Source organism: Astyanax mexicanus, chromosome 7 (assembly GCF_023375975.1).
Source record: "Astyanax mexicanus isolate ESR-SI-001 chromosome 7, AstMex3_surface, whole genome shotgun sequence".
Lineage (NCBI taxonomy): Eukaryota > Metazoa > Chordata > Actinopteri > Characiformes > Acestrorhamphidae > Astyanax > Astyanax mexicanus.
The window spans coordinates 32,830,555-32,858,364 of record NC_064414.1 but is presented as its reverse complement, the minus strand read 5'-3'; the positions used below and the strand labels follow the sequence as shown (position 1 = coordinate 32,858,364).

At 37.2% G+C, this 27,810-nt stretch overlaps 2 protein-coding genes across 2 annotated transcripts; one reads left to right on the top strand and one right to left on the bottom strand.

Annotated features, from left to right (window-relative positions):
* Positions 1-181: 181 nt before the first annotated feature.
* Positions 182-2,853, bottom strand: LOC111196004 (ubiquitin carboxyl-terminal hydrolase 36). Its single transcript, XM_022684896.2, has 11 exons — positions 2,707-2,853; positions 2,260-2,415; positions 2,047-2,157; positions 1,854-1,953; positions 1,632-1,699; positions 1,365-1,435; positions 1,100-1,182; positions 889-1,000; positions 602-742; positions 399-499; positions 182-287 (listed from the first exon to the last, which is right to left on the bottom strand). Exons 1-11 carry the CDS (start codon positions 2,771-2,773, stop codon positions 278-280), a joined length of 1,020 nt encoding a protein of 339 aa, XP_022540617.2. The 5' UTR covers positions 2,774-2,853; the 3' UTR covers positions 182-277.
* Positions 2,854-5,863: 3,010 nt separating this feature from the next.
* rrp12 (ribosomal RNA processing 12 homolog) lies at positions 5,864-26,885 on the top strand. The gene is made up of 34 exons (XM_022684799.2): positions 5,864-6,080; positions 10,095-10,306; positions 10,399-10,482; positions 10,696-10,772; positions 11,694-11,799; positions 11,902-12,018; positions 13,546-13,684; positions 13,935-14,062; positions 14,178-14,276; positions 14,597-14,688; positions 14,791-14,902; positions 15,041-15,141; positions 15,256-15,370; positions 15,555-15,697; positions 16,317-16,438; positions 16,591-16,655; positions 17,553-17,715; positions 17,845-17,999; positions 19,023-19,090; positions 20,836-20,929; positions 21,073-21,231; positions 21,610-21,690; positions 21,775-21,880; positions 22,854-22,961; positions 23,054-23,211; positions 23,339-23,430; positions 23,518-23,676; positions 23,971-24,137; positions 24,261-24,368; positions 24,478-24,527; positions 24,614-24,692; positions 24,838-24,905; positions 26,119-26,201; positions 26,462-26,885. The coding sequence occupies exons 1-34, from the start codon at positions 5,942-5,944 to the stop codon at positions 26,559-26,561; spliced, it is 3,849 nt and encodes a 1,282-aa protein (XP_022540520.2). The 5' UTR covers positions 5,864-5,941; the 3' UTR covers positions 26,562-26,885.
* The last annotated feature ends 925 nt before the right edge of the window (positions 26,886-27,810 follow it).

Genomic DNA, 27,810 nt, shown 5'->3' with positions numbered 1-27,810 from the left:
AGATCCACAGGAAGAAACCTTGAGAGGAAGCACGGCTCAAAAGAGGAACCTGTCCTCCTCAGATTGACACCGGATAGCCCAACAGACCATGACCAAAAAACAGACAACAAAACAACAAGCAAAAAGCAACAACAATCCCAAATCCTCCCGGTACAAACAGTAAAGGACTCTCTCCACACGATGCAGGTATACATGTACATTTATATTATCTCACAGCAATATACAGCCCATTAGTGGGGTTCTGTTGGTGTTGAAAAAGCTGATATGATGGCAGGTTCTAAGAAGACCTTTAACAGAAACAACAAGAATATTTGAAACTTAGAGAATAGAATAAAATTCCCAATAAAATCAAATACAAATAATTTAACTCCTTTCGCATGACATAATCAAACATTCACCTGACGTAGAACAGCAATGAAGCCTTTTGTTCCAGTGCAGATCTTCTGTTACTCAGAGACACTTTGTCATCATCCATAATGTACCACTGCTCATCGCTGCCCTGAAATATGTAGTGATCACATTGTCAGTGTCAGTGCCTGGTTTGTGTATGTATATTCAGAGCAGGTTCTGTGTGATGAGTGAGTGCAGAATATTGTGTGACCTTGACGTAGCAGTAGCTGTGGCTCCGGTCTTTTTTGTAGTTCTCTAGAACAGTCACTCCGTAAAGCTGGTACATCTCTGTTTTAGCACTAGGCTGAGACATAAATGGCCTCATGTCTAGATCCTCTGGGTACCTCATAGGCTGTGTAACAGAGACATATTCCCATTCACTGATTAGCACACTGTGAACTCTGTCACTGCTTGTATTTATGCAATATATTTCTTAATCGATCAGTTCAGTACCAGTACGATCTATTGAATCCTAGCTGATCTGAACTTTGACACTACCTTTACAGTTTTTGCGGTCACTTCCTCATCGCGGGGTTTGGCGTTGATAACCAGCACATTGGGGAGGTGAAGGAATGTTGTTTTGTAGTGGGAGTGACCAGATCTCTTACACCTAGTAGCACAATGATGGATTTTAGTGTTGCAAAAATGACATGATGCTACATACTCTATATTTATTATTATTATGATATATATATAAACCAAAACGTACCTCCGGCAATTGAATTGCAATGTAAAACCGAGCTGTTCAACCATCATGTACCATGTAAGGTCCCTGGTTACATTGCCAGGAGCCTGTAGTGGAAAAATCAGATTATTTAAAATGTTACTAATTCAGAAAAACAACAGTTTGATTACAGAAATGTAATGTAATGTAATGTAAAACTGGATGTTTCAATGACATGATGTCTATCTATGATTAATGTATGTAAACTTCCAATCAGAACTATAGGTTAGTTTAGGGATGAGCGTATTACCTCTGTACCGACAATAAGCTCTCTGAACGGCGTAAACACAAGGTGAAGTTCACCACAAGCCGGGCATGTCACTGGGGAATAGAATAACAATACAGGACAGTGATTACATTCCTAACGTGGAAAATGAACAAAAAGGATTTTATTCTCAACTCATACATTTAAATAAGAATAAACTTTTTTTCTTTTCATAAAAAACAGAAACAAAAGTACATAATGTATTTAGGAGACACAGTGTGACTATAAAACACAAGTCATTGTCAGACATACATGCATGTTGTACGGTGCCTTCAAATATCTGCTTGACCAGAGAGTCCTCAGTGGTTTGTCCATTCCGTCTAAAGAAAATATTGAGTTATGCATTACAGATAAATTATTATGTAGAATTAATAAGGAATTACAATGTTTACAAACATGCCCATAAATAAGAAGAGTGTATGATAAAGCTGTACACATTACAGTCACATTGCTGTAGGTTTCATAAGAACTCACTTTCGTCCGTTCAGGTCGCTCTGATGCAGTGCTTCCACCACAGCCTTATAAAACCCAATGCTGCTTTCAGGCAGTCCAGGTTTAAAATCCGGAAATAACCCTGTAACAGTAAATAAAACACTGTCTCAGACTCACTGTGGACTTCAGTATAGAAAACGCAAGCCCTTTCTTCATTTTTCCCTTCTGCACTTACGGCTAAGTAGACTGGTCACACCAACAGGCTGAATAATCTGGCCTGAGTGCTTAAAAGCACTAATCGTATGTTTCCCCAGAACACACATCATACACACGCCAGACTGTTGACCTGTGGAAAAAAAGCAATTGAAGTCAAATCAAGCTAATAAATATGAAGCTTGGTGGATAAATTAAAGCATCAAAATGAAATGAATTAAGATGCAAGACTCACATGTTCTGGAATGCTCCTCAGAAAGCATATAGTTGGCAAGAGGAGCAATGTGTGTGAGACACTGGAGAACAACTCTCACAGAGCTGCTGTTGCCCCTCCTCTCCAGGCCTGCTCCAGGTGGAAGGACTTGCCTCCATTTGAGGTCAAGATTATTTTCTGTAATGCAAACCATGTAATGTTAAGGCTCAACAGCCCCATAGAACCAAACAACAAGCAAACTCATAATAAAGATAACAACATAAATGTAATTACTTATGTCCTATGCTAATTCCAATTAGTTTTTTTTTTTTTTGCATTAAATGCAACCTTGCTTACATGTATTCAAATACTGTGCAATGCTGCATGGGTACTATACTTGCACTTTGTGCAAATAGATACTCTGGTTTTGTAAACACAATTATTCAGAGTTCAGAGCTCAATAAAACCTCAGATTCTCAGATTTTTTACCAGGAGCTGTGTTGGGATCCATCGGTGAGAGCACAGCACTAAACAAAGACCCTCTTGAAGAAATCATTGTTCAGTTTTCACAGTCAAGAGCAAAGAACTCAAAATTGCTGTGTTCCTGAAGCTGTTCTAGACTGGAACTGAACTACAACTACTGATCCTGTGCCTAAATGCGTGATGTCATAATAGTTCTGTCATTGATGTCACTCATGTGGTTGGTAACCATGGCGACTGCCACGCTAGGTAGCTAGTTCCACTAGTCAGTTCTAAGTTCTTACAGCAGGTGGCACTGTTATGTTGCTGCTGTTCAAACACACACACACACACACACACACACACACACACACACACACACACACACACACACACACAGATGTGTTAAATACATGACATGTAAAAATGGAGATTTACCAAAGTGGTTGACACTTTTTTCTGCTGTTTGTGTGTTTTGAATCACTGAATCAGTGAAGTGGTTCTATGCAGCACCTTTTAAGGTTTCATATTATAGACACCAGCCTAAATTAATCACCAACTCATTTTGTCTTCAAGGTTTTCAAGAAACACACAAAAAATGTTTTTATGGCTATTTAAAAATAAGCAATGGATTAAGAGGAGTAGAGCCAACCAGAACAACAAATCTAAAAACATTTATTTTCAGAAAACAGTTAACGTTTTGACAGCGAGGGGAGAGACGCCTTGATGACCGAGTTTAATCCCCATTGACACTGTTTCTGTTTATTGTAAAATACAAAATATATATATAAAATAAATCTTTCAACTAAGTAATGCACATTATAACGATATTGTGATCATGTTTGTGTCATTCGTCGTTTTATTAACGCACTAAAATCCCTTTTGTATTTTGTATTTTTATATCATTGTCGTTTAAAAACTGCAAACAAGAAAGCTTGTTTTATCAGAATAACTGTTGTTATTATTATTATTGTTTTTGTTGTTTTAAAATCAATATAAATTTATACTAATAAATATTACTATTTAAAAAATAGGCAGGCCAAATATGTTTGAAAAAGAACATTGAATTGTTTTGATATAATATAATTTCCTCTCATATAAATAATACACAGCACTTTGTGCTTATAATTAAAAAAAAATCCTAATAGTAAACTAGCTGTTATCCATAGCTGTTATTGTAGCTCATATCCATGCAGTTTAATGCTATAATATCAGAGGATTATTTTTTTATAAGAGACACACCGCAAGATTTGCTATAGTTCTCGTCGGCTGCAGGTGGAAACTGTCCGACCTGACTTCCCCCTTAGTTTGCCCCTCTTGCTAATTTATTATGGAATAATCAACACATACTATATAATAATAATAATAATAATAATAATAATAATAATAATAATAATAATAATAATAATAATAATAATAATAATAATAATAATAATAATTTATAATAAAAGAAATATTGGTATGAAAAGGGTTTAAAGTTTGTAACTAATTTGCTGAATACATGGTGAACTGTATCTATGTGAAGAGCTTAGATACAATTCATTACAATAATAATTATAAAATATAATAATCAAAGTAATTCTTTTGGGATGGAATTTGCCACAGAATGATTATAACATTCCATGTAAGAGCATATCACCAAAATTACTTCTTCACAAGGCTCAATACAAATATCTGTTGTTACCTAGTAAAACCCCAAAGCTCAAAACTGAAGGTTTTGACATTTTAAATTAAATATGTAACAACACACATATTAAAAAAAAGCATTAACTATTAATCAAAGCTGTTTGCCAATTGGAATTTGTAAGTGGAAAAGTGGATTTTCCTTATCTATCATTTGAGAAAGTGTTTCAAGCAACTAACAGATATTTCATACACAGATCAAAAGAAATCCATCTCAAAATACTTCATAAAATGTATCCATGTAAAAATGTTTATTGAGCAACAAGAACAAAACAATAACAATGATGTTCTCAAAACAACTATCATTGACTTTCATATACAACACCCTTCCTGCAGTATGTAATAAGAATATTCTTCCATAACAAAACATTAAGAGAACATATCACAGACAAAATATATTACAAAAAAATAAACAAATAAAGGAATATGCTAAGTGATTAATAACTGAAATTCTTCTATTATTGCAAACTTTTTAGCTTTTGTGTTAAGCATCTTTCTCAGACACCTTTCAAACATAGAGAGTTCGTATTTGAGAGCTGACAACGAGGGGGAGCATTTAGCAAATCAATATTTATGTTTATAATATTTCGTTATGATAATTACATTATTAATCAAATATTCAACAGTTTTATCTTCAAGAAATATACCAAACTGAATATTGTGAAAGGAGAAGAAATCTACACCTATGGATTTGGAAGACAAAAAAATGTGGAGCGATCTCCACAGACTTTGAACTTTTACACACTCATAAAACAAGTGTTCAATAGTTTCCACTTCTGTTTTACAGGAGCCACAATTTCCTACATCTAATTTAAATCTCTTTATCATGAACTCATTGGAGGGGTATATATTGTTTATGATTTTAAATTTCTTTATATTTAGGAGAAATTGGGAATTTTAAATAGGTTGTCCTAATTTTAGAAATTGCAGACTTGTCCAATTTTTGTAGGTAGATATCACTTTTTGTTTTTCTGGGTATAAATGTTTTTTATTAAATAGTGACTAAGAAACTTTTTTTATCCACAATGTCCACACAATCAATTTAAATCTAATCTAGGTGTCGTGTTTGGCAAAAAAAAAAAATATATATATATATATATATATATATTTAATGACATTTGGGATTTGATCTATTATTTCCTTGTAAGTTTCCTTTGAACAATCAGTGCCATACTTGTTATTACATTCCTCCTAATTAACTGTATTACCATTTTCATCCAGTACGTGCATAATAGACCAGATTTGCTTTTGCCACCAGTCTTCTTCTATTCAGTATGACTCTGTTATTCCATATTGGGGACTGAATTTTCCACTGTAACAAAACCTGTTGGTGAAAGGTAGAAAGTTTTTACCCATCTAATGTATATCTTCAGAAACTTCATATTAGTTTAAGTTCACAGTGTACAGACTTCTCTCTCAGTAAACACCGCTGTGTTTGCGTGGTGGTGCGCCCCCTAGCGGCGCAGTGAGGGGGCTCAGAGTGATGACGACACCCAAGGAGCGACCGCTATCCCAGCGTGGCCCGGCGTGTGCGCGTGAGAGAGCTGAGCTCCGCTAGCACGCGGTTACTGCTCCTCCAGACATGGTGAAAACAGGGAAACTGCGCTCCGGCGCCTCTCAGAAACTGAAGCGCTGGAAGAAAGGACACAGCAGCGACTCCAACCCGCAGACCAGCCGGTACCGACAAGCAGCGAGGAGCCGGTTTTTCAGCCGCCCCTCAGGTAACGCTGACTAGCTAACTAACCCACAGCCGCCGCTGTTTACCCTCTCTCAGCTGGCCTGCAGGAGGAGCACGTGGCTGCAGTTAAAGTTCGCTAGTTAGCTTTCTGTGTAGTTTAGGCTTTAATTTCTCTTAGTGTAAAACAGGTCGTGGATAGGTATGTTATGTGTCACATACTTGTCCCCACTTTAACTCGTGACTCGTAAATAAGTGACACATCCAGCAAGAGCTCAGACCCACTTCTGTATACTGACACCAAATTCAAAATTAAATCAGCTGAATTCATGGAGAAGCTTATTCAAGGTTTTCTCTTATACCTGTAAATATTTTACGGTTAAAATCCTGATGACACAACAATAATTTTATTACTTGTATTTTGACTAGTGGTGTCAATCGATGACATTTTCTTTTCAGATTAATCACAAAAATATTCTGTGATTAACCGCAATTAATTAATCGTTGTTTCTAAAGAGACACTAAACCCAAAACTTTAAAAAACACTTTTATTGTGCTTATTTCCATCTCTGTAGTGCCCTCATAGGTTCAACTGTGCTATACTTTGGTACACAGACACATCACAATATGCAGATCAGCCAATCAATAATACCACACCCCCCCCCCCCCCCCCTGCTGACGTCCAACCATTTGCATCTCACTATCATCAGAGGCACACCCTCCCTCCTGCCCCGCCTCTAAACCCATACATCGCCCAGTGGCCCTTCCAATCTACCCCTCCAATTTTGTTGGTGCGTTTTTTAAATTTGAATGTGGAATCATCTAAAGTCAAGGGTTTAAGTGGCCCTGTAAGACCAATGTTTTTATAGTGGATGTTTACATAGTAAAAGTAAGTAAGTAAAATTTATTTATAGAGCACATTTAAAAACAAAGTGCTGTACAGTTACAATCAGTTATACAGTTATTATGTTTTACTCAGCTTGCTTGTAAGGATTTCTGAATTAAACCAGGGCTGGACTGGGACAAAAAATCGGCCGTGGCATTTTTGGTTTAGACCATAGACTGTATATAGCTGGACAGAGCATCGTCTCTCAAAAGTAAAGCCACCACAGGTCTGGCGCCCAGTGCTGTTCGGCTGCAGAAAGCTGTGTAACCCCACCCATCCCCATAGGTTTCAATGGCAAAACAGACAACTTTCAATCACGTTTTTTTCTAATATACTGTAATTCTACCTCCATTACTTAAGTGTAACAGCTAGTGTAACCTCTGCTTATATTGTCAAATTTTTATATCCCCACAGAATTCCTTTTTTTTAAACGTTATTCAGCTCTATTCAAAAAAGGTGTGGTTATGGTAAAAGAGCTGGTTATGTGATGTATGTGGGGTAACAGAGAAGCATAATGTGTCATCAACATATTAAATATAAGATGTTTAGTGTAGTGCTGGGCTGTATACCGGTTCATATGGTGTACCATTGCACAATTTTGAACTGTAGAACAGCACCACCAAAGAAACATGCTGAGTGTTCAAATACTGTCACTCTAACTAGCTGTTCCCAGCTCTGAGAAAAAAGAGAAATGTGGCTGTTTTTTTTAATACTGGTTCTAATGGCTTACATTATTTATTAAAGTATTTAGTTTTGTAAAGGAAACCGTGTTAAAGTTGCTGGTGTATCTCTTTTTAAGATCTGTTGTTTACATTATTTAGCTGTTTTTCTGCTAATAAAGTTTGATTACCGCATATATTTTGTGGGTCAAAGTAAACCCAATACTAATCAAAGCCTTAATTTAAAGCCTTAGTGTTTCTTTTTATGTAAACTCCAAACAGTAGAGTAAGTCACAGCCTATATAAAAGCCCAGTCATGCAAAAATATATAAATAAATAATGATAAAAATACCGTGATATACTGTGAAACCGCATGGATCTTAAAAAATACGTGATATGCATTTTTGGTCATACTGCCCAAAACTAGTTTAGTGTCTATTATTAAGTCCACCGTTTTTGTCTGCTCTGTGTAGTCCGATTGATTTTTTAAAAAATCCTTTTTATCATCTCTTATATGTATTTTCTGAATTCCTCTGATATAACAGCTCAATTCTAATTCTTCAGGTTAAAGGTGCTTCCTCCTTTAAACAGCTATAAAATGTATTTGTATCAGGCTACAAACAGGGCTGCTTTATGAATTCATGCAACGCAACTGTCTGACACTGTTTTATTCTTATTCTGTTTTATTCTTATTCTTGTTCACTTTTTACACTTTCTTTAGTCATGCTTAAATTGCAAATCTTTTACTTATCATTTATCAGTAAAATCTTTTATTTCACTTGTTTGAGTGCTGTTTGAAACATGTTGAACCACAGCATAGAGGCTACAAACTCAAACTACTATGCAGCCTTTCAACACAGCTTTAACCTAAATATCTAAAATGTTATGATGTACCCCAAAAAGGATGCTGCTGCTCATCAAACACTTCTCAGTCTTGACCGTTTGCTATTTTATCAGGATAAGGGAGCGTGACTGCCAGATTTTGGGAAGTATGCAAATACCAATTAATATTGATACTAATCAATCGCCATTCCTCATCATTCTCATGTAATAGAGCTAACGTTACCTCCATCACCTCAAAGTACCTGTGTTACGCTAACGTTACCTGTTTACGTGCTACACTTTCCCGCTCAGTCTGTCCCTCGGTTTATCCGTCACAAACCTGCATCTCTGTCTGCTGCTGCTGCTGAGGACGAGGAGGCTACACAGCAAACATGTCTGTGATTTTAACACATTTTGTAGCAGCTACAGTGAGACACTTCTATTTCTTTGCACCCGCTTTCTGCCGCTTCTGTTCTTCCATGCTGCCTCTCCTTTAACATATGCGTTTAACACCGAACATAGCCAGAATTAAAGTGGATCACGCAGAGAGAGGGAGGGGCCACTTTCGTCCTATATCCTGATTGGTTAGGTCCGCTGTCTATATAGAAGTTGGGCCAATGGGCCGCCCTCTTAAAGGCCGGTCTCTTAAAAAAAAAAAAAAAGAAATAAAATAAAATAAATCCAACAGCGTCGGCCCCTGAGGACTTTCGGCCCACCGGACAAACACCCAGTACATCAGATTACCAGTCCAGCCCTGACATAAATGCATCAAAATGCACTTCCATATACCACATGAGCATGTTGTTTCCTCTGATTGGTCAAAACTGTCTGGCGTGGGAGCAAGAAAGTGAATATAGCGAGAAGATTCTGTGTTCCAGCTCTATGCAGTGTGAAGCTGCTTTAAATTGCTGCTGAAAATTTGCCACTGCACTTTAGAACATCTTAACAATGGGATGTGCACATAGTAAAAAGGAGAGGCGCGGCTGCGAGCAGTGAACGCTGCACATACCATGTGTGTAAACAGCTTTGAGCAGCAGAGATAGTTTTAATCACATGTGTTAATGCTTATTTGAGACAGCTTTAATTTTAACATTTTGTCCTAGAAATCAGTTCAGAACTATGAATAACCTGGGAGCATCACTGCAGAACAGTGTGTGAATATGCACTCTTTCATCTGAGCTTATTTACAGAACGTAGCAGTACTGGGTTAGTGCTGGAGATAAAAGCTCATTTTAAAAGTGTATTTCAGCTACTACAGGTCTGTTCAAACCATTGAACCATTAAATGCTTTAATGAAAGGTTTTACACAGGTTATAAAATTGTCATGTGTATTATATCAGGGTTTCAGCCCCGGTTTAGCGTCGGCTAAAAGTGTTTTCTTTTGGAATGCTGGGGGTGAATAGAAGCGGGCTATTAGACAAAATGTTGTACTCATTTTCATGTTTCATTACACTCCAATTGTATTTCTCACCGGAGTTCTCCTTTAAGCTTTCTGCTTCTTTTTTTTGAGATTGGGCTTGAAAATGTGAAACATGAAGCAGTCTGTCAAAAGCAAAACAAAAACGGACACAGGGCTGGATTTTGTGATCTAATATAAACAACATAACAACATAGTGCTGTGACTGAATATAACTGCTTACTATCCATCTCCTGTGTGCTAATGCAGGACATGTGATTTTTTTTGTTCTTACAGAGAAAAGCAACCTTACAGTTGATGCCCTGAAACTCCACAATGAGCTTCAGACAGGTACCCTGGAGAGAGGTGGGGATGGTGATGCCATGGAGGAGGCAGCATTCACAGAAAGAACATCTGGGACGTTTCTTAGTGGACTGTCGGACTGCTCTAATCTCACCTTTAGAAAAGTCCAGCGTTACTGGGAGTCCAACTCTGCAGCACACAAAGAGGTTTGTGTCTAATAGGTTCACCGCTGTGAATCCAAAGGGTGTATTGTAGCTGTATCTCAGTTAACATACAGGCTGGTTCTGATGTTCTGCAGATCTGTGCTGTCTTAGCAGCTGTAACAGAAGTGATTCGCTCTCAAGGGGGGAAGGAAACAGAGACAGAGTACTTTGCTGCTCTGGTGAGTAGATTTAATATTCAATCTTTTGTTCTGTTTCAATGTTTTATTGGTTCAGTTTAGCAGGTTTTAAGGACTGGGCTGTAATCATCACACTTGTGTACTAGTTATAAACAAAACAATGACTCATAATAAACTCATAATAAAAGTAGTGCATTAGAAGCATTGATTAATCATGGATTTTAAGTTGGTCTGAAAATCTTCTTCCTGTAATAGATGACTACTCTTGAGGCAGTGGAGAGCAGCGAATCGTTGGCTGCTGTGGCCTACCTTCTGAACCTGGTAATGAAAAGGTGGGTCATATTTGTTTAATCTGGTGCGAGACAATGTGATATACAGCTCTGGAAAAAATTAAGAGACTACTTCAGTTTCTGAATCCGTTTCTCTGATTTTGCTATTTATAGGTATATGTTTGAGTAAAATGAACATTGTTGTTTTACTGTATAAACTACAGACAACAATTCTCTCAAATTCCAAATAAAAATATTGTAATTTAGAGCATTTATTTGCAGAAAATAAGAAATGGCTGAAATAACAAAAAAGATGCAGAGCTTTCAGACCTCAAATAATGCAAAGAAAACTAGTTCATGTCCATAAAGGTTTAAGAGTTCAGAAATCAATATTTGGTGGAATAACCCTGATTTTTATCACAGTTTTCAAGCATCTTGGCATGTTCTCCTCCGCCAGTCTGACACACTGCTTTTGGATAACTTTATGCCACTCCTGGTGCAAAAAGTCTAGCAGTTCAGTTTGGTTTGATGGCTTGTGATCATCCATCGTCCTCTTGATTGCATTCCAGAGGGTTTCAGTTTGGTAAAATTAAAGAAACTCATCGTTTTTAAGTGCTCTCCCATTTTGTTTTCAGAGCTGTATTTTACCATTGTCGTGACAAATTATATTGAAATCAATGTTTTTCTGAACATGTAGAGCTTATTGTTGTTATCTACATTTCATTACAAATAGCTGAATTAATTTCTGTTTCTGTATGTGTGTCAGATTCTGAATAAAATATTTGTTTTTGTCTGTTGGTAAAAACATGTTGTTGTTGTTGTTATTACTTTTATTACTATTAATATTAGTGTTCTAGTAGTGAGCAAATGTTTCAGGCATTTGTGTACATTTTGTGTGTAATGTATCTCTTTTTTTTCACTGTCATTTACTAAATTGTTTGAAAATATGAAAGTGAAAAGTTTATCTTGTATGTCTTTCTGTAGGGTGCCTGCTGCAGTGCTGATAAAGAAGTTCTCAGACACAGCAAAGGCCTTTATGGAGGTCATGTCAAAACAGGCCGGCACAGACTCTGTGTCTGCTGTACGATGGGTATGTACAGTCGGTACAGATTGACATTTAATGTAAAAGTATTTAAAATCCCTCATTTATTGACTTTCCTAATTAATGATTTTTTGTTTCAAAATTTACCAGATCCTGTCATGCCTGGCGACCTTGCTGAGGAAGCAGGATCTCTCAGTATGGGGTTATCCATCCACCCTTCAAGTCTACCATGGTCTGCTGAGCTTTACTGTACACGCTAAACCAAAGGTCAGCAGCAAAATGCTTTACATCTATTATTTATGAAATTGTAAGAGTAGTGTGCATTCCTGAAGATGAATTTGCTAGGAAAAATGGTTTTGTGGACAGCTCTTTGAATATTATTTTATTTAGTTTATTTATTCAGTATTGAGATGAGATTTGTGAAACTTTCGCATCGTGTGAAGATTCCTCTCCATCAGGTTGCTCTTACATGTTACATAATTCACGAGGCTACACACACTACCAAAGCTATTAAACATTTGGAAAAGTTCCTTTTTATGTGCAGCTGATTTTTTTGGTGGTACCCACTCTGTATTTATATTATCACTCTGATTACCTAATTAGTCTAAACTATTTTGTTTTATTGTCACAAGCCACAAAATGGCCCCAGCCTAGAAGCATTGTTGCTCTGTTTTAAATCCATTATCCTCTAGCATTTGTGTTTGGTTTGGGATTAACAGTGCTTTCATTTTGCTTGTAGTTTTAATTTGTTTTAATGACTGTAATTAATGTATAGTAAAATGGCAAATATAATTTTTTGGCACTCTCTTACTTGTAGAATTATAATGTTGCTGGTGTCTTGTTGTATCTTTGCTAGGTTATACATCTCTGGGAAAAAATTAAGAGACCACTTCAGTTTCTGAATCAGTTTCTTTTTTGCTGAGATTTTGCAACATTTCTCCCAAATTACAAATAAAATTATTGTCATTTAGAGCATTTAATTGCAGAAAATGAGAAATGGCTGAAATAACAAAAAAAGGATGCAGAGCTTTCAGACCTCAAAAAATGCAAAGAAAACAAGTTTATATTCATACAGTTTTAAGAGTTCAGAAATCAATATTTGGTGGAATAACCCTGGTTTTTAATCACAGTTTTAAGAGTTCAGAAATCAATATTTGGTGGAATAACCCTGGTTTTTAATCACAGTTTTTATGCATCTTGGCATGTTCTCCTCCACCAGTCTTACGCACTGCTTTTGGATAACTTTGTCACTCCTGGTGCAAAAATGCAAGCAGTTCAGCTTGGTTTGATTGCTTGTGATCATCCATCGTCTACTTCAGGGATGGGCAACTTCCATGATGGAGAGGGCCACATTTTTTTCAGCATGACCATTGGAGGGCCACATGACCTCGCACTTCAAATAATTGAATATGAAAAACGCTACAAATGATTTTCAATAAGAACAAATTTTATATGAATTTATATCTGTATGTTTACAGCACCAACATTTATCAACAACTATTTTCTGCATATTAATGCATTTTAATACGGCAAAAGACAAACCGTTAAAAAAAGTGCAAAAAGGAAGTCCTTCATATCAAAGAACAAAAAGTTTGCTTAAAAAACAAATTGCAAATTGCAAATACAGTAGTTCCTCTGTGTAAAATAAGTTCATTATAACAAGTCCTTCATAAGCAACAAGGACAAAACGCGCTGTATGTGTCGGTCAGTCAGTCATAGTTGCTGTTCTTGTTCACACATTTCTGGGTCAGACCTAACTGTAGTATAACGAATGTCATTGCTGATGTGTTTCAGGTACGTAAAGCAGCCCAGCAAGGTGTTTGTTCCATTCTCCGTGGCAGTGACTGCATGTTCATAGACAATGCCCCCAGCCACCACCCTGCTGCGGTCACCACAGCCAAGTATTGCATCAAAGAAATGGAACAGGCAGGAGGTAGGCTGATGGATTTGTGTCTGTAAAACCTTACAACAAATGTTGCTAGATTCCACTCTTAAATAAAAAAAAAAGTAAACTTTTCTTTTGGTCAGATTTTATTAATATAATGTTGAAAGTTGGTACAGTATTGCAGCATATTGCACTATATTAAATCATAACCCCTGTATTGTGAAGTTCTATTCAATACCCAAACAATATATTGCTTCTGACCTGTCTAAGCCTTTCTGCTTCTATCTGTTTCGATCAGGCAATAAGGAAGACACTACCACTCTGCATGTGTTGGGGCTTATAAAGGAGCTGATTAATACATTCCCCCTCAGCTCTGTGAAGTCCTGTTGTGAGACACTCCTTCGAGTAATGACTCTCAGTCATGTGGTAAGAATCAGCCCCTTCTCCAGCTGCATATTTACAACATGGATTTGTGCACAGTGGAAGCTAGAATTGATTATTGATATTGATTAGGCTCATTTCTTTGTTTTGTTTTTAAAAGCTGGTAACAGCAGGAGCGATGCAGGCTTTCCACAAACTGTTCAGCTCTAAACCCAGCTCCTCCAGCATGTCTGCAGAGCTCAATGCCCAGATTATCATGGTAAGAATGGAGCACAAGCATGCGCACACTTACTTTTATACAGATTTTGCATTTTTTTTACCTAATGCCTTTTGTAGCTGTAGCTTTCCATTTTTACACTTGTTTTATTGAGCACTGTAGAAGTATAAAAGAGATATAAGACAAACTTTTTGCAATATTTTTTGCAAAAATCCACATTTTACTGAACAGTCACTTTTAACTCATGCACATAACCACAAATCCTTATTCCTGCTCTTTGTCCCTGTTTTCCTAAACACTCTTGTTATTTTATAAAAAGCACTGAGACTGTCTCTCTGTAAACTACCTTTCCTTTCTTTTAGGCTTTGTACGACTACGTCCCCAGTGAAAACGACCTGCAGCCTCTGCTAGCATGGCTTACAGTTATGGAGAAAGCCCATGTCCATCTCTCTAGGTGAGCGATGCTTGTTGGTTTGTAAGTTAAGCAGTATAAGCCTTTAAGTAAAGTGAATTTGTAGAGTATGTGATGTGGCTGATGTGGTGTTGTGGTATTTAGTTTACAGAGCTCTCTGAGTCTGGGCCATCTCCCTCGACTTTTTGCAGCGGCCATGTCTTGTCTTCTGTCCCCACACACTCAGGTGGTCTCTGCTGCCACACAGACCCTAAAGGTGAATGCAGAATTCTTGTGTTTCTGAATTTTAATTTTATTTTGTGTTCTATTTTATTTATTTTTTGGTTGTGCAGTGATTAATAATTGCATTACCTTTGTACATTGTACATTTTTTTTTTATGTTTTCATATTATAGACCCTAATCAATGAGTGTGTGGCACCTCATATGGCAGAGATTGGGCCTGTTCTGCCCAGCACATCTACTGGCAATGGACTTTCTGTCATTAAGATGTTCCGGTAAGTTTTTGCAATTGTATTTTTCACAGATTAATCGTTAATTTAATTTAATTGTATTGTAATTATTGTTTTTTTTACCTCTTCTTTATTTTTTGTTCTTTCTATTTCCTGCAGTGTTGTGGAAGAAGGCCTGTCATATCGCTTCCACGCCACCTGGCCGTTCGTGCTGCAGATTCTTGGCTGCTTCTACAAAGCTGCAGGGAAACAAGCCCACCCCATAATGATCAAGGTAGGAGCTTAGACTGCAGACATCCAATCCAAATTCTCCAGATTTGGCTCCCTGCTCCTGTTGTAGAAAAAAGAAGGAACATGTCTTTGGTTTGATGGATGTGGAATGTACTGATGTCTTGCTTTGTTTGTGCAGCTGCTCAAATTCTTATTAATAATTGTGTGTTTGTGTTTCTGCTCTCCAGAGTCTGCAGTCCTTGAGTGATCTGCGGGTCACTCCAAGCTTCCCCTTCTGTGGTGAACTGGACTTGGCCATGGGGGCTGCAGTTGAAAGCATGGGCCCACAGGTGGTCCTGAGTGCTGTCCCCCTGCAAATCACTGGCATAGAGTGAGTACAAACACCACAAATAAAAATATTTCAGTGCTGCATGTCATGATTCAAATTTTGTTATTAATTGCATTTACATCATAAAACAGATGAGGTTCTTAAAACCCTGGAGGATAGTGTATTTGTTTGCCCAGTTACCTTTGAGCCTGTAAAAATGGAGGGAATAAAAATAAAATGCTGTAATTTTGTTGCTATAATGTTTAATGCATTGTTTCTGGTCAGTTGCTTGAATTAAAGCTGTAAGCCGCCTGCACTTCAGTCACATCTTGCTTGCTTAATTTCTTATCCATTAATATAATTGATTAAGTTCAGTGACAGAATTATAAAAATATTCATTGTCCACATAATTATGGACCTAACCTGTAGTCACTCTTAAGTTTTGTTTCACATGAAACAAAAATCCATATACCTGTATGATACATACATATAAATACATATGCACGTAGTAATATTTTTAAGTAGGCACTAGACAGTTCATGAGCACATTGACACATCAGTTGCCCAGCTCTTACATTTTTAAAACATTTATTGAAAGGTGTTTTTTTTTTTTTTTTTTTTTTTTTAACTAAAATATGTATGATTTTTTGTTTGGTGTTAACTATGAGGTTTGCATTTTTAGTGATGACATGGAGTTTCCACGCAGCTGGCTCATCCCAGTGATCAGGGACCATGTGAAAAACACTCAGCTCAGTTATTTCACCTCTTACTTCCTTCCATTGGCTTCAACTCTAAAACAAAAAGGTTTGTGTCTTTCATTAGTTTGTACAGTGTGCATGATTCCATTAGACTGCCTGCTATATTTTCAGTTGTTTGATTTTACTCATATATTATTTTTTTGCTTTAATGTTTATGAAATTGTTGGCTTTTTATCCTGTGTTTTTGTTTGTTTTCAGCTGAAGAGTTGGAGAAATCAGGACAGAAACTGTGTGCTAAAGTATACCAGACATTGCAGTTGCAGGTAACAGCAAAAACCAATCAAATCACATACATGGTCATATATCCTCGCTCACATGAACTTTAAGATAGAAAGATTGAACAAAATAATACAAAGATTTAGATGTTAAATAACACAAAATAGATGAGTGTACTGTATTTTTCTCACTACAAGGGGCACCAGATTATAATGCACACTATCAGTGGTTCCTGGTCTATTTTTATACACCAGGAACCACCAGATTATTATTATTATTATTATAAGGCGCATTTTAAGAGACACTACAAATAATTTCTGATTTAGCATTAGTGACTAACCGCTATCAATGTTTGCTAGTGGTTCAACGCACCTAGCTTGTTTTAATGCGGTTAATGTGCAAGCTGCTCTCTGATAAAGAGCTAGCACGGTTAGCAGGTAATGCTAATTCTGTTCCAGCAGTGCTAGCCAGGGTTAGAAGCAGGCTACAGGCCAATAATACTCACCTCTGAACGTGGAAATAGCGGTCCGCGGCTAATGCTACTCCAGCCCTGGTGCTGGAGAACTAAACTGAAATTCTTTTATAACTCTGTACTTCAGCGGAGTGGCTTTACTGCTCCTTACAACCTGACTGGTAAAATTTATACATAAAGCACACCAGATTATAAGGCGCGCTGACGGTGTATTGTATAAGCAAATTGTGCAATATGATGTGCAATAGAGCAGGAGGTAGTCATTGTAAATAATATAATTAATTAATTAATGTTTTCGGTGAAAATTTTGGGATTATCAAGGAGTTAGGATCCTTATCTGTTAAGATTATTTTTTCCTCTTTTAATATGTGGTTATTGTAAATGCTTAACCTACATTGAAAATGAGTTTATCATGAGAAAATGATTTGTGTATATTATTTGTTAATGTCTGCTCATTTGTCCTGTGGCTTAGATTTGGACAATGCTTCCTGGTTTCTGCAATAAGCCCACTGACCTGATCAGTTCCTTTAAGAATATGGCCCGATCTCTGGGTATGGCCATCAGTGAAAGACCTGAGCTCCGAATGTGCATTTACCAATCCCTGCGAACACTCATCTACAAGAGCTGTGAAACAGGTCAGCTGCAGTGTGTGTGTGTGTGAGGGTTAGCACATGGTAGTTTTAATATAGATTGTGTTTACTGTTTAATATGGTACTTATGGTCGGTGTGCATTTACATCAGTCTTTCATGGTTTCTCTCTACAGAGGAGGAGAAGGCTGAAGTTGGCAGATTTGCTAAGAACTTCCTGCCCATTTTGTTTAATGTGCACACCCAGCAGCCCACGCCCGGAGAGACTGACCCATCCCGACTGGCTGTGCTCGACACTATTAAAGCCTACCTGACTGTTACTGACCAGAAGGTAAATGACCAAACGATTCATGTTTTTGATATATGTGATATATTGTGATATGTGATATGTAAATTATATATTATTTGTTTGTTATTCTCTTACATGTTTTTAAATTAGATTTTTCTTTAATTTGTAAAGCACTTTGGATGGTGGTTGTGTGTTTGTGTGTGTGTATATATATATATATATATATATATATATATATATATATATATATATATATATATGAACTTGCCTTGCCTTTCCTTAAATGATCAGCGTTCAAGAAAGGCCTAATGGTGAGGTGTGTGTGTATATATATATATATATATATATATATATATATATATATATATATATATATATATATATATATATATATATATATATATATATAAATGAACTTGCCTTGCCTTTCCTTAAATGATCAGCGTTCAAGAAAGGCCTAATGGTGAGGTCTAGTTGTGTGGCCATTTAACATTCCTCAATCCACCGTGCCACTTGTACCAGGATAATAGACCAGATTCTGCAACAGCTTCTACCCCCAAGCCATCAGACTCCTCAACTGCAGAGACTGAACTGATGGTTTTCTGTACTTGCACACACATTCTTACCCCACTTACCCCAGAAAATGGAAGCACTAAAAACCCTACTACCTCACTGGACTCTATTGCACACTGTGTAATAGAGGTAATTACTACCTCACTGGTCTTTTTTGCACACTGTCTTGTTATTTATTATTCTTTGTCTGTATTGTGTTGTATTGTCTGTCTGCACTTTTGTACTGTTGCACTTATTGTTCTGTCTACACTGTGTTTATGTGCACCATGGTCCCTGGAGGAACGTTGTTTCGTTTCACTGTGTACTCTGTATATAGCTGAAATGTCATTAAAAACCACTTTGACTTTGACTTTGGTAATATCATAAAAAGCATTCCCACCTACAATGCACATAGACATGTGGCATGTGAGCATATATGCTGTGATAACTTTCTCCCTTTGGTACAAGACTTTTTAAGTTTTCAAGTTTTAAACCATTTTTTTTCTCCCCCAGATGGTGAGCTCATTTTTGCAGAAAGCCACAGAGAAGCTCAGCAGTCCAGACTCTACAGAGTTTACACGGTAATTGCATTTTCAAACCTGTAGTTTGTTCCTCTGGTTCGAATCAGTTAATGAGTTTGTTTGCTTGGAGCATTTCCCCCCTCAGCTTGGTTTGTTTTCGCAAAGGCACAAATCTAAACACACCAAAATGCCCCAAGCAAACCACATGAGCTGATTGGTCAGAGTTGTGTAACACCAAATGTAGAAAAAATTGCTGCTTTTTTTTATGGGATGTGTGGCAAAGATGTCCGCTCATTAAACAAATTTGTGCATTGACGATGAGCGCTACACATGCTTTGTTCAGTGTGAAAACAGTTTAGCTTGGAGCTGCAGCAGAGATGGCATTAGTTAATAGCTGTAGTATTTATCTGGGTAATAAATCAGGTTAACTGCACCTGAACAGCCGCTTAGCTTAAATATTGGGAGTGTATTTGATAGTTGGGTCAGATTGTCTCACCACAAACAAACCACTGTGAAGTTCCAGTGTTCTCTCCTGGGTCTCCTGTGATTACCGTTTTCACACCTGCTGAAACGAACTGTACATAGGGTACTAACAACCAGAGTCTGTTTTTTTTTTATCCTTACAAAATCGTGCTGGTGTGAAAACAACTTTAGCTACTTATGACACTTTCAGACAATTTTAGACAATGCATTTCATAGACACTAGTGAAAATTGTGCTTCTATGCTGTCTCAGAACTATACAAGCAGGTATTTATTGAGCACTCTTTTGGTGGGGATGCCAGGTTACATGCCTACATAGATGCCCCTTCTAAAGAACATTTTTAGAGTACCCATTTCTGCCACAGACAGACAGACAGACAGACACTTCATTTATCCAAAGAAAAGTTAGGCATCCAGCAGCAACAATACAATAAGAAACATATTCAAACATAAATTAAAACAAAGAAGAATAGAAAATATATAAGGCTATAAAAAACTTACTAAACAAGGTAAAGATATATCTGTAAACGGAGCAGTGCAGTAGATGTTGCTAATGGTCATTAAATAATTAAATAATTAACAGAGCAAAGTGCAATGACATTGAATATGAAAGTGACTGATGTGACATAGAAATATAATATAAATATGCATCTGTAACAAATATAGTTTTAAAAAGAGAATGTGAATATGTGAATACCCAATCATGAGTAAAGTGTACTTGAATGAGGTTGGGGAAGTTTAAGTGTTAATAATAAAGTGGTTGAGTAATGTCCATGTGGTGTGACTGGATTAAACTCAGTCAGCAGCAGCATCCCGTCCCCGATGGGAGGAGTTAAAGAGTCTGATGGCTCTCGGAATAAAGGATCTTCTATAACCCCTATCCAGACGGGATTAGTTTTTCAGGGGGTCCTGGAATCTTTTATGGGGGGTCCTCTGTGATTTTATGACCGTCTGAAAGGACCCTGTACATGTTTTTCTCAGACGTCTTCTGAGAAAATTACAGGCAGAATTACCTACTGTTTTTCGCTGAACTCTGTGGTCCTCCGGTAATTTTAGTCCCGTCCAGACTGACCTCTCCAAATTCGTCAGCTTGCTTTTAATAAAATAGCTGTTTGTTCACTGCCACGCACCATAATTACCCTTTGGGTGCGCGTTTTCACAGCAATCCATGTAAAAACAACAGTGGAGATGAGTGGAAATGGAGGAGCTACGGAATGTGTCCCCCTAAGAAACTAATACTATTGTGGGATGAATATAGAACGGTGTAATTTTTTTCTCTCTCTCTTCTCCCTCCTGACACTCTTGTTTCCTTTCATTTGTCCAGACATAGTGTAATGGACTTGGTGGTGACAATGGCTGCGTTTGTGGATGGAGAAACTATGACACAAACATATGATTTAATCAAGCCCTACTTGGAGGTACAAGCCCTTAATCACTTAATTTTTGAAATAAATATATATATATATATATATATATATATATATATATATATATAATACATTTTCTTATATATGCTGGTGCTGATGTGTTTGTATCTCTGTGAATGGACCTGTCTGCTCAGAGTAAGGATTCTGCTATTCAGAAGAAGGCATACCGGGTTCTAGAGGAGATGTGTGGAGGGGAGAGGGAAACGTGTAAGAAGTTTGTTCAGGGCAATCTTGAACAGCTCAAACAGGTTCTGCTGGACAACCTGAAGAGCGCCTCCTCGCCTGCCAAAAGAGTAAGAGCTCCATGTTTGCATTAATCCATGAAAGATGCACAGACAAATTTTGAAAATATGGTTTAAATTTATATCACAATTTATCACATTTTTGGTTTATACTATATAATTACAATATCAATGTGCAAAATATATATAAAAAAATAAAAATAAAACCTTTGACCACCCCCCACAATGGGTGACTGTACTTAAGAACATCTGAAAAAGAAATGACAATTAATGCAGTGTGCTCTATAATGTAAGTCAGTCAGTGACAGATGCTGCAAATAATGTATATTGATGTATCTAAAATGTTTAAAGATAATATTACTGTTACTGAAACATTTTCTATAGTGATCTATATAGACACTGATTTTTTTTATTTCTCTATTTTAACAGCCCAGATTGAAGTGCCTTATTCACATTGTGAAACAACTGAATGAAGAACACAAAGACTTCCTCACTGCCCTGCTTCCTGAGGTACCTCACACACTGTGTTAGTGTATTTGTGTGGGTTCGTTACTGTGTGTCGAGTTGTTCATATTGATGTTTCTGTCTCGTTAGGTGATTATTTGCACAAAGGAAGTGTCGATTGGAGCACGGAAAAATGCCTATTCCCTCCTTGTGGAAATTGGCAATGCCTTCATTCAGTTCAGTGGGAACTCCAAAGGTAAGTTTTTGCATTGTACATTAAGATCCTATTTGTGCAGATGTTTCTGCACAGTAGAACAGTGCAGCACCACACCACTCTAGTGACTTTTTTGTCACTTATACAGTAGTTTTCTGGATAGACACAGACAAAATGGTGATAATGTCTTAAAAGAGAACTCCGGTGTAAAATGGACTTGATAAACCTCTGTTCTCCTACAGCATTCCGAGATCTAGAAATTTGAACAGTTTGTCCAAACACCCTTTAGACTGGGTGACACGGGGCATAATTTGCCCTGACAAATCACTTTTTCCACTTTTTTTTTCCACATTTTATCAAGGCTCAAAGTAGCTTTACACCTCCTTGCTAGAATCAAAATTATGCCCTGTGTCACCCAGTCTGAAGGGTGTTTGGACAAACTGTTAAAATTTCTGGGTCTCAGAATGCTGTGGAAGAATGGAGATGTGCTATTCCTCAAAGGTAAGTACTTTTAATGATGTTTTACTACCAAAAGTCCATTTTACACCGGAGTTCTCCTTTAAATAACAAACACATCGCATTACGCACATGTAGCAGCAAATGGAGCTCAAAACACTGCAGACTGTGCTCACATGACGTAACTAAGATGGAGGTAGAGCGAGGTAGAGATCCACAGTGGATCCATACACCAAACTATTGCTTAGGAGAAACTAAGGGGGCTAAATTAAGATGTTAATACATTTAATGCATTAATATATGGAAATAAACATTCCACGTCTTTTTTTTTTTTTTTTGTGGAGGGTCCATAACTCATGTCCCTGCTCTCAATCAGGCATACATACCGATGTCTCTGAAGGTTTCTTGGTTTCAGAGAATTAAGACATGTTAATATTTTCTTATTAATGTGTGAACTTCATCAGGAACGATCAAATAACATTTTACTTGAGAAAAAACAATTAAATTGTTCTGCTTTGTTAATTTTCTGCTAAAATATTAGTATGCTGTATTTTTCCAGAAGCCATCAATGAGTATTTGGGACATGTATACATTGGACTCACTGGATCAGTCACAATGATTACCTGTACAGTACTGGCCCTCACCAGACTTGTTTATCAGTATAAAGGTAAGCAGTGCATCTATTACCAATATTTTGTGCTCACCACATGAAGATACTAATGACTGACTGGTTTGACTGTAATTTTTAATGTCCTTCAGACACACTTGATGTTTCACCACTGGAGCAGCTGCTGCACAATGTTTGCCTGCTGCTCTCCAGTAGAACAAGGGAGATTGTCAAAGCCTGTCTGGCCTTCATTAAAGTCATCCTCTTTATCCTGGATGTGAAGGTTCTGGCCAGCCATGTGTCAGTCATTGTAAGTAAACTCTGAAAATATTCAACACTTTTGCCCTATTTTTGGCACACTTTGTGAATTTTCCTATTTAATGAATGTTTAATTCTTATAATAATAGAATGATTAATGTATGTACTTTCTTTCTCAGATGGAGGGCATTACCAATATGAAAGAAGACATGAGACGACACTGCAGGATGAAGCTAAAGAGCATTTTCACTAAATTAGTCCGCAAATTTGGGTAAGTTTAGCTGCAGTGTTATAAAAACCTTTGCTATATATGAATCTATCTGGACTGTTTTATCCCTCTCTGTCTCTGCTTTTTCAGCTATGAGCTGGTGAAGAGCATGTTGCCGGCAGAACATCACAAGGTTCTTGCAAACATACGTAAAGTGGAGGCCAGAACAAAAAGGCGCAAGCTCCTGAGCAAGGATGAAGAGGACGAGTCAGACAGCGAAGACAACGCCCCCAAAGCCAAGACTAACAGGTATATGCTTAGTACTCAACCAGGCTCTGAAACACGCAGAGCTTGTGCTACTGCTTTACTGTAGTCATGATTCTTGTTACAGATTTAAGTCCATGAGGTGCTGGTCTGTCTAATACTAGGACAACTTTTTTCTATGCTAAATTAATCTTAAAAGGATAAGACACACTTAATAAACCTGCCACAAGATGGTGCCCTGCACACATCTTTTGGATTCAGAAAAAAGAATGCTGTTATGAATGTTCCAAATCTGCAAGTTCCATTTTGTTGTTTTTAACATTTCCTCTGTGTCTGCAGTATTGAGGACATTTTGGCAGAGACGGACTCTGATGACTCGGAGGATGAAGGTCCAAAGAAGGGCCAAAAGAAGCCAATTAAACAGAAGGCAAAGGCATGGCTAAAGGAAGGCGTGTCAGATGATCCACTCAACTTCCTGGACCCCAAGGCATCTCAGAGAGTGCTCGGTAACCATTTCTCTGTTTTAGGTGTCTGGGGGTGGTGACTTGTGGTATATGGTATCCAGAAAATTGTATTTTGTAATGTACCGCCACATTATTGCCTTCAAACCTTTCATTTCTTTGGTGCAGCCACAAACCCTGACCTGAAGAAAACAGCCAAAGTTGAACACGGGTTCAAGGTGACTTCAGATGGCCGACTGATCATCAAGGAAGATGATGAAGATGACGGAGCTAAAGGCAAGTAATGTGTGTCAGAACTGTGAACAATGATTGATTGTATTTTTTTTTTATTTGCATAAAATTATTGATCTCAGCATGACAATTAACTGTCCTGTTCCTTCTCCAGATGACAACCAAGACATTGAAGACATTCTAAAAGAAGCGGGAGTCAAAACAGTAAGTGTGCTGTGAATCACAATGCTTAATTTAAAATGCAAAACAGCATCATGATCATGTATCATATCTGTATTTGTTTTGGGTAGAAAAAGACACAGAAAAGGAAAATTGAAGATGACATGGATGATGACGACATGGATGTTGAACCACAAATGAAATACAAAGGTAATGTGCTAAATTAATCTGTTGCAGCCTTTTATTTCTAATTCGTGCTTTTGAACGTTATATTTAATAATGATATATAAAATAATGATTCAAGCTGTATTGTTTTGGTGTTTTATGATGCTAACGACTTGTTACTTTCGATCAGCTGGTGGAATTGGGATCCATAGACCACTGGGTGGAAGACAAGAATCTGGATCTGAGTACAAATCAAAGGTAACATATTTAAATATGACATTCCACTAAAATACACGTTTTATTTTGTTCTTTGTGAAATACAGTGTTCCTCTGCCTTCATTGTCTGCAGTAGCTAGTAAAAGAAAATATTCAGAAAAACGAGTCGATCAGGAAAAGCACCGAGTCTATGTCAGCCTGTGAATTAGTATTCATGGCCACGCCCACCTTGGCTTGCGACCACCCATCTCATCAGATAGGAGTTAACAGCGCTAGGATCAGCATGTCGGAACAACTCGTTCCTGTGTTATTTGTGCAAGTAACACATCAGTGTTAAATGATTGGCCAGTAATTTAGAGCTAAGAAACAAATGGTTAGAATTTGTCTATGGAACACCACCAGCGAGATACAATTGAGCTAGGCAGGTGTGTATGTTTAGAACATTTATAATTGTTGTTTTATGGCTCAATTGTCTTTTAATAAGGTACCTGGAATTCAAGCCATAACAACTCTGCAAAAAGCAGAATTCAGTAAACAGTGAAAATTAGCTAATTAATAAATATTTAGAGCTTCTCATTATCTCAGCCGCCTCCTGGTGTTGCAGTGCTGTTAGCCAATCAGAGGCGATGTTAGCATGTAAGAGCCAAAATCCTATCTTTCTTCCTTCTCCACTGGACTAAAGAAGTTTTATACCGGATCACCGGAGCACTCTTTCTTTTTTTTTTCTTTTTTCTTTCCATTTTTTGACAAAAACAGCTCACGCCCACATTCATTCATACTATAAAAAAATGAATGGAAAACGTGAGGGGACAAAAGTTATAGCAAATGGTGAACATTATACAGACATGCCAAAACCAATGGGACAGAAACAATGGACGATGACCTTTTCCAAGGACACTAGAGAACACTGCACTGACCTATGTGATATGCATGTAGAATGGCCCTTGTCTGTTTGCATGGACAATTTTAACCAGATGCTGCCAGTCACAATAATTACCACCGATGTCTCCTGTGGGTGGTAATGTCTTCTATGATGTGTTCCTGATGCACACATGAGACTGTGGATCGAGAAATATCAAATTAACTCTTAGCCTTGACAAAGCATGACTGGCATGGCCAGTGTTTAGCCACATTCACAAGAGAACACCTCACAACTTGTACAGGAGCAGGCATTCCCAAGCTGATCTCAGAGCTGACTTTTGGCATGTCAGCATATGTTTCTATTACATGTTGTAACATCATGCTGTAATTTCAGAAAGGGAAAGGTGATATTAAGAAGAAGGGGAAATGTGACCCGTTTGCCTACATCCCTCTCCAGAAAGCACAGCTCAACCGCAGGTAAGAACATCATTTAATCTAGGCCTGTCACGATAATTATAGTATCTGCTTATCATACAATAAATAAACATGGCCTCAATAATATTTGACAATTGTGGTCATGCAATGACCAATGCTTTAATAACTGTGATTCCATACACAGTGTGGACTGCAAATATTTCCTAATGATGAAATAAAAATATTTTTTAAGTATTTTCTGAACTTACCTTAGCACTGATTTAGGATGTACCAAGTCTGATATGGTAATTTTGTGTTCGCAGGAAAAAGGCCAAACTGCAGGGCCAGTTTAAGGGAATGGTCCGAGGAGCAAAAAAAGGAGCCCTTTTGGGGAAGAAAATGGGAAAAAAGAGGAAAGCTTAAGGCCTGTACACACGTGCAGATAGACATTTTTGTTGAATATTTTGGTGAAACAGCAGTTCTTCCCTGATCTCTTGATCCTGAAGTGAAGATAAAGTGAAGATAAATCTATCCTATAAAAATCTATCCTATAAAAAAGATTACTGACTTCTGTTCTGCTAAGTATATTGCTTTTGGATGCTCCTTTTCTAGAGTCACACCTCCCAAACTAAAGTTAAAGTGTTTATTTTTGACATTGAAAGGGTGAATTGCACAAGATGCTTGTGTCTGATAATTGTATTGATGTGTCACATGTATGAGATGCTAAATAAATATTTCCCAAACTTATTTTAACTTGTGTGAAACTCAAAAAATATATAGACAGTCTTAAGGAAAATCTCACTTACCGAGTATATAGAAAATCTCAGAAAACTCACGGAATATATAGAAAATCTCAAAGAAAACTCACGAAATATATAGAAAATCTCACAGAAAACTCACAAAATATATAGAAAATCTCACAGAAAACTCACTCACGTAATATGACTTAAAGAAAACTTCATAAACTTTATATAGGAATTTATACAAAATCTCACAGAAATCTCACTCGTGGAATATATAGAAAATCTCACAGAAAACTCACACGCGGAAAATATAGAAAACTCTCACAGAGTATGACTTTAGACTTGATAAAACACAGTGGAGCAACACCAGCAGATGACCTGTCTCTCCAAATCATCACTGATTGTAGAAACTTCACACTAGACCTCAAGCAGCTTGGACTGTGTCTCTCCACTCTTCCTCCAATCTGCTCCCTTGATTTCCAAATAAGATGCTAAATTTATTGATCAGTCCTTGTTGGTTTGAGAGCTGTTTCATCTGCTGGTGTTGCTCCACTGTGTTTTATCAAGTCTAAAGTCAGTGCAGTGTTTCCCAGAAAATCTTACAGCACTTCATACCTCCCTCTGATGCAGATTTCATTTCCCAGCAGGAATTGGCACAGTGCCCACACTGCCAATGGTACCAGTTGGTCTTATATAATTATATATATTTCTGAGACACTAACGTTTGGGTTTTCATTGGCTGTAAGTCATAATCAAGCATTAAAGAAAATAAACACTTAAAAAATGTATCATTCCGAGTGTAATAAATCTATATAATATTAATTTCACATTTTGAATTGAATTACTGAAATAAAGTAAATTTGATCATCTATTTTTTAAGATCACCTGTAATTAGAGTAGTATAGTCAATCAAGTCAGATCTCTATAGA

Coding starts and splice junctions, on each gene's coding strand:
- LOC111196004 (XM_022684896.2), bottom strand. CDS start 2,773: ATGATTTCTTCAAGAGGGTCTTTGTTTAGTGCTGTGCTCTCACCGATG. Junction 1,436..1,631: donor AGGCACCGTACAACATGCAT/GTATGTCTGACA, acceptor TCTATTCCCCAG/TGACATGCCCGGCTTGTGGT. Junction 1,001..1,099: donor TTGCAATTCAATTGCCGGAG/GTACGTTTTGGT, acceptor TTGTGCTACTAG/GTGTAAGAGATCTGGTCACT.
- rrp12 (XM_022684799.2), top strand. CDS start 5,942: ATGGTGAAAACAGGGAAACTGCGCTCCGGCGCCTCTCAGAAACTGAAG. Junction 15,371..15,554: donor CCCACCCCATAATGATCAAG/GTAGGAGCTTAG, acceptor TCTGCTCTCCAG/AGTCTGCAGTCCTTGAGTGA. Junction 16,439..16,590: donor TTCAACTCTAAAACAAAAAG/GTTTGTGTCTTT, acceptor GTTTGTTTTCAG/CTGAAGAGTTGGAGAAATCA.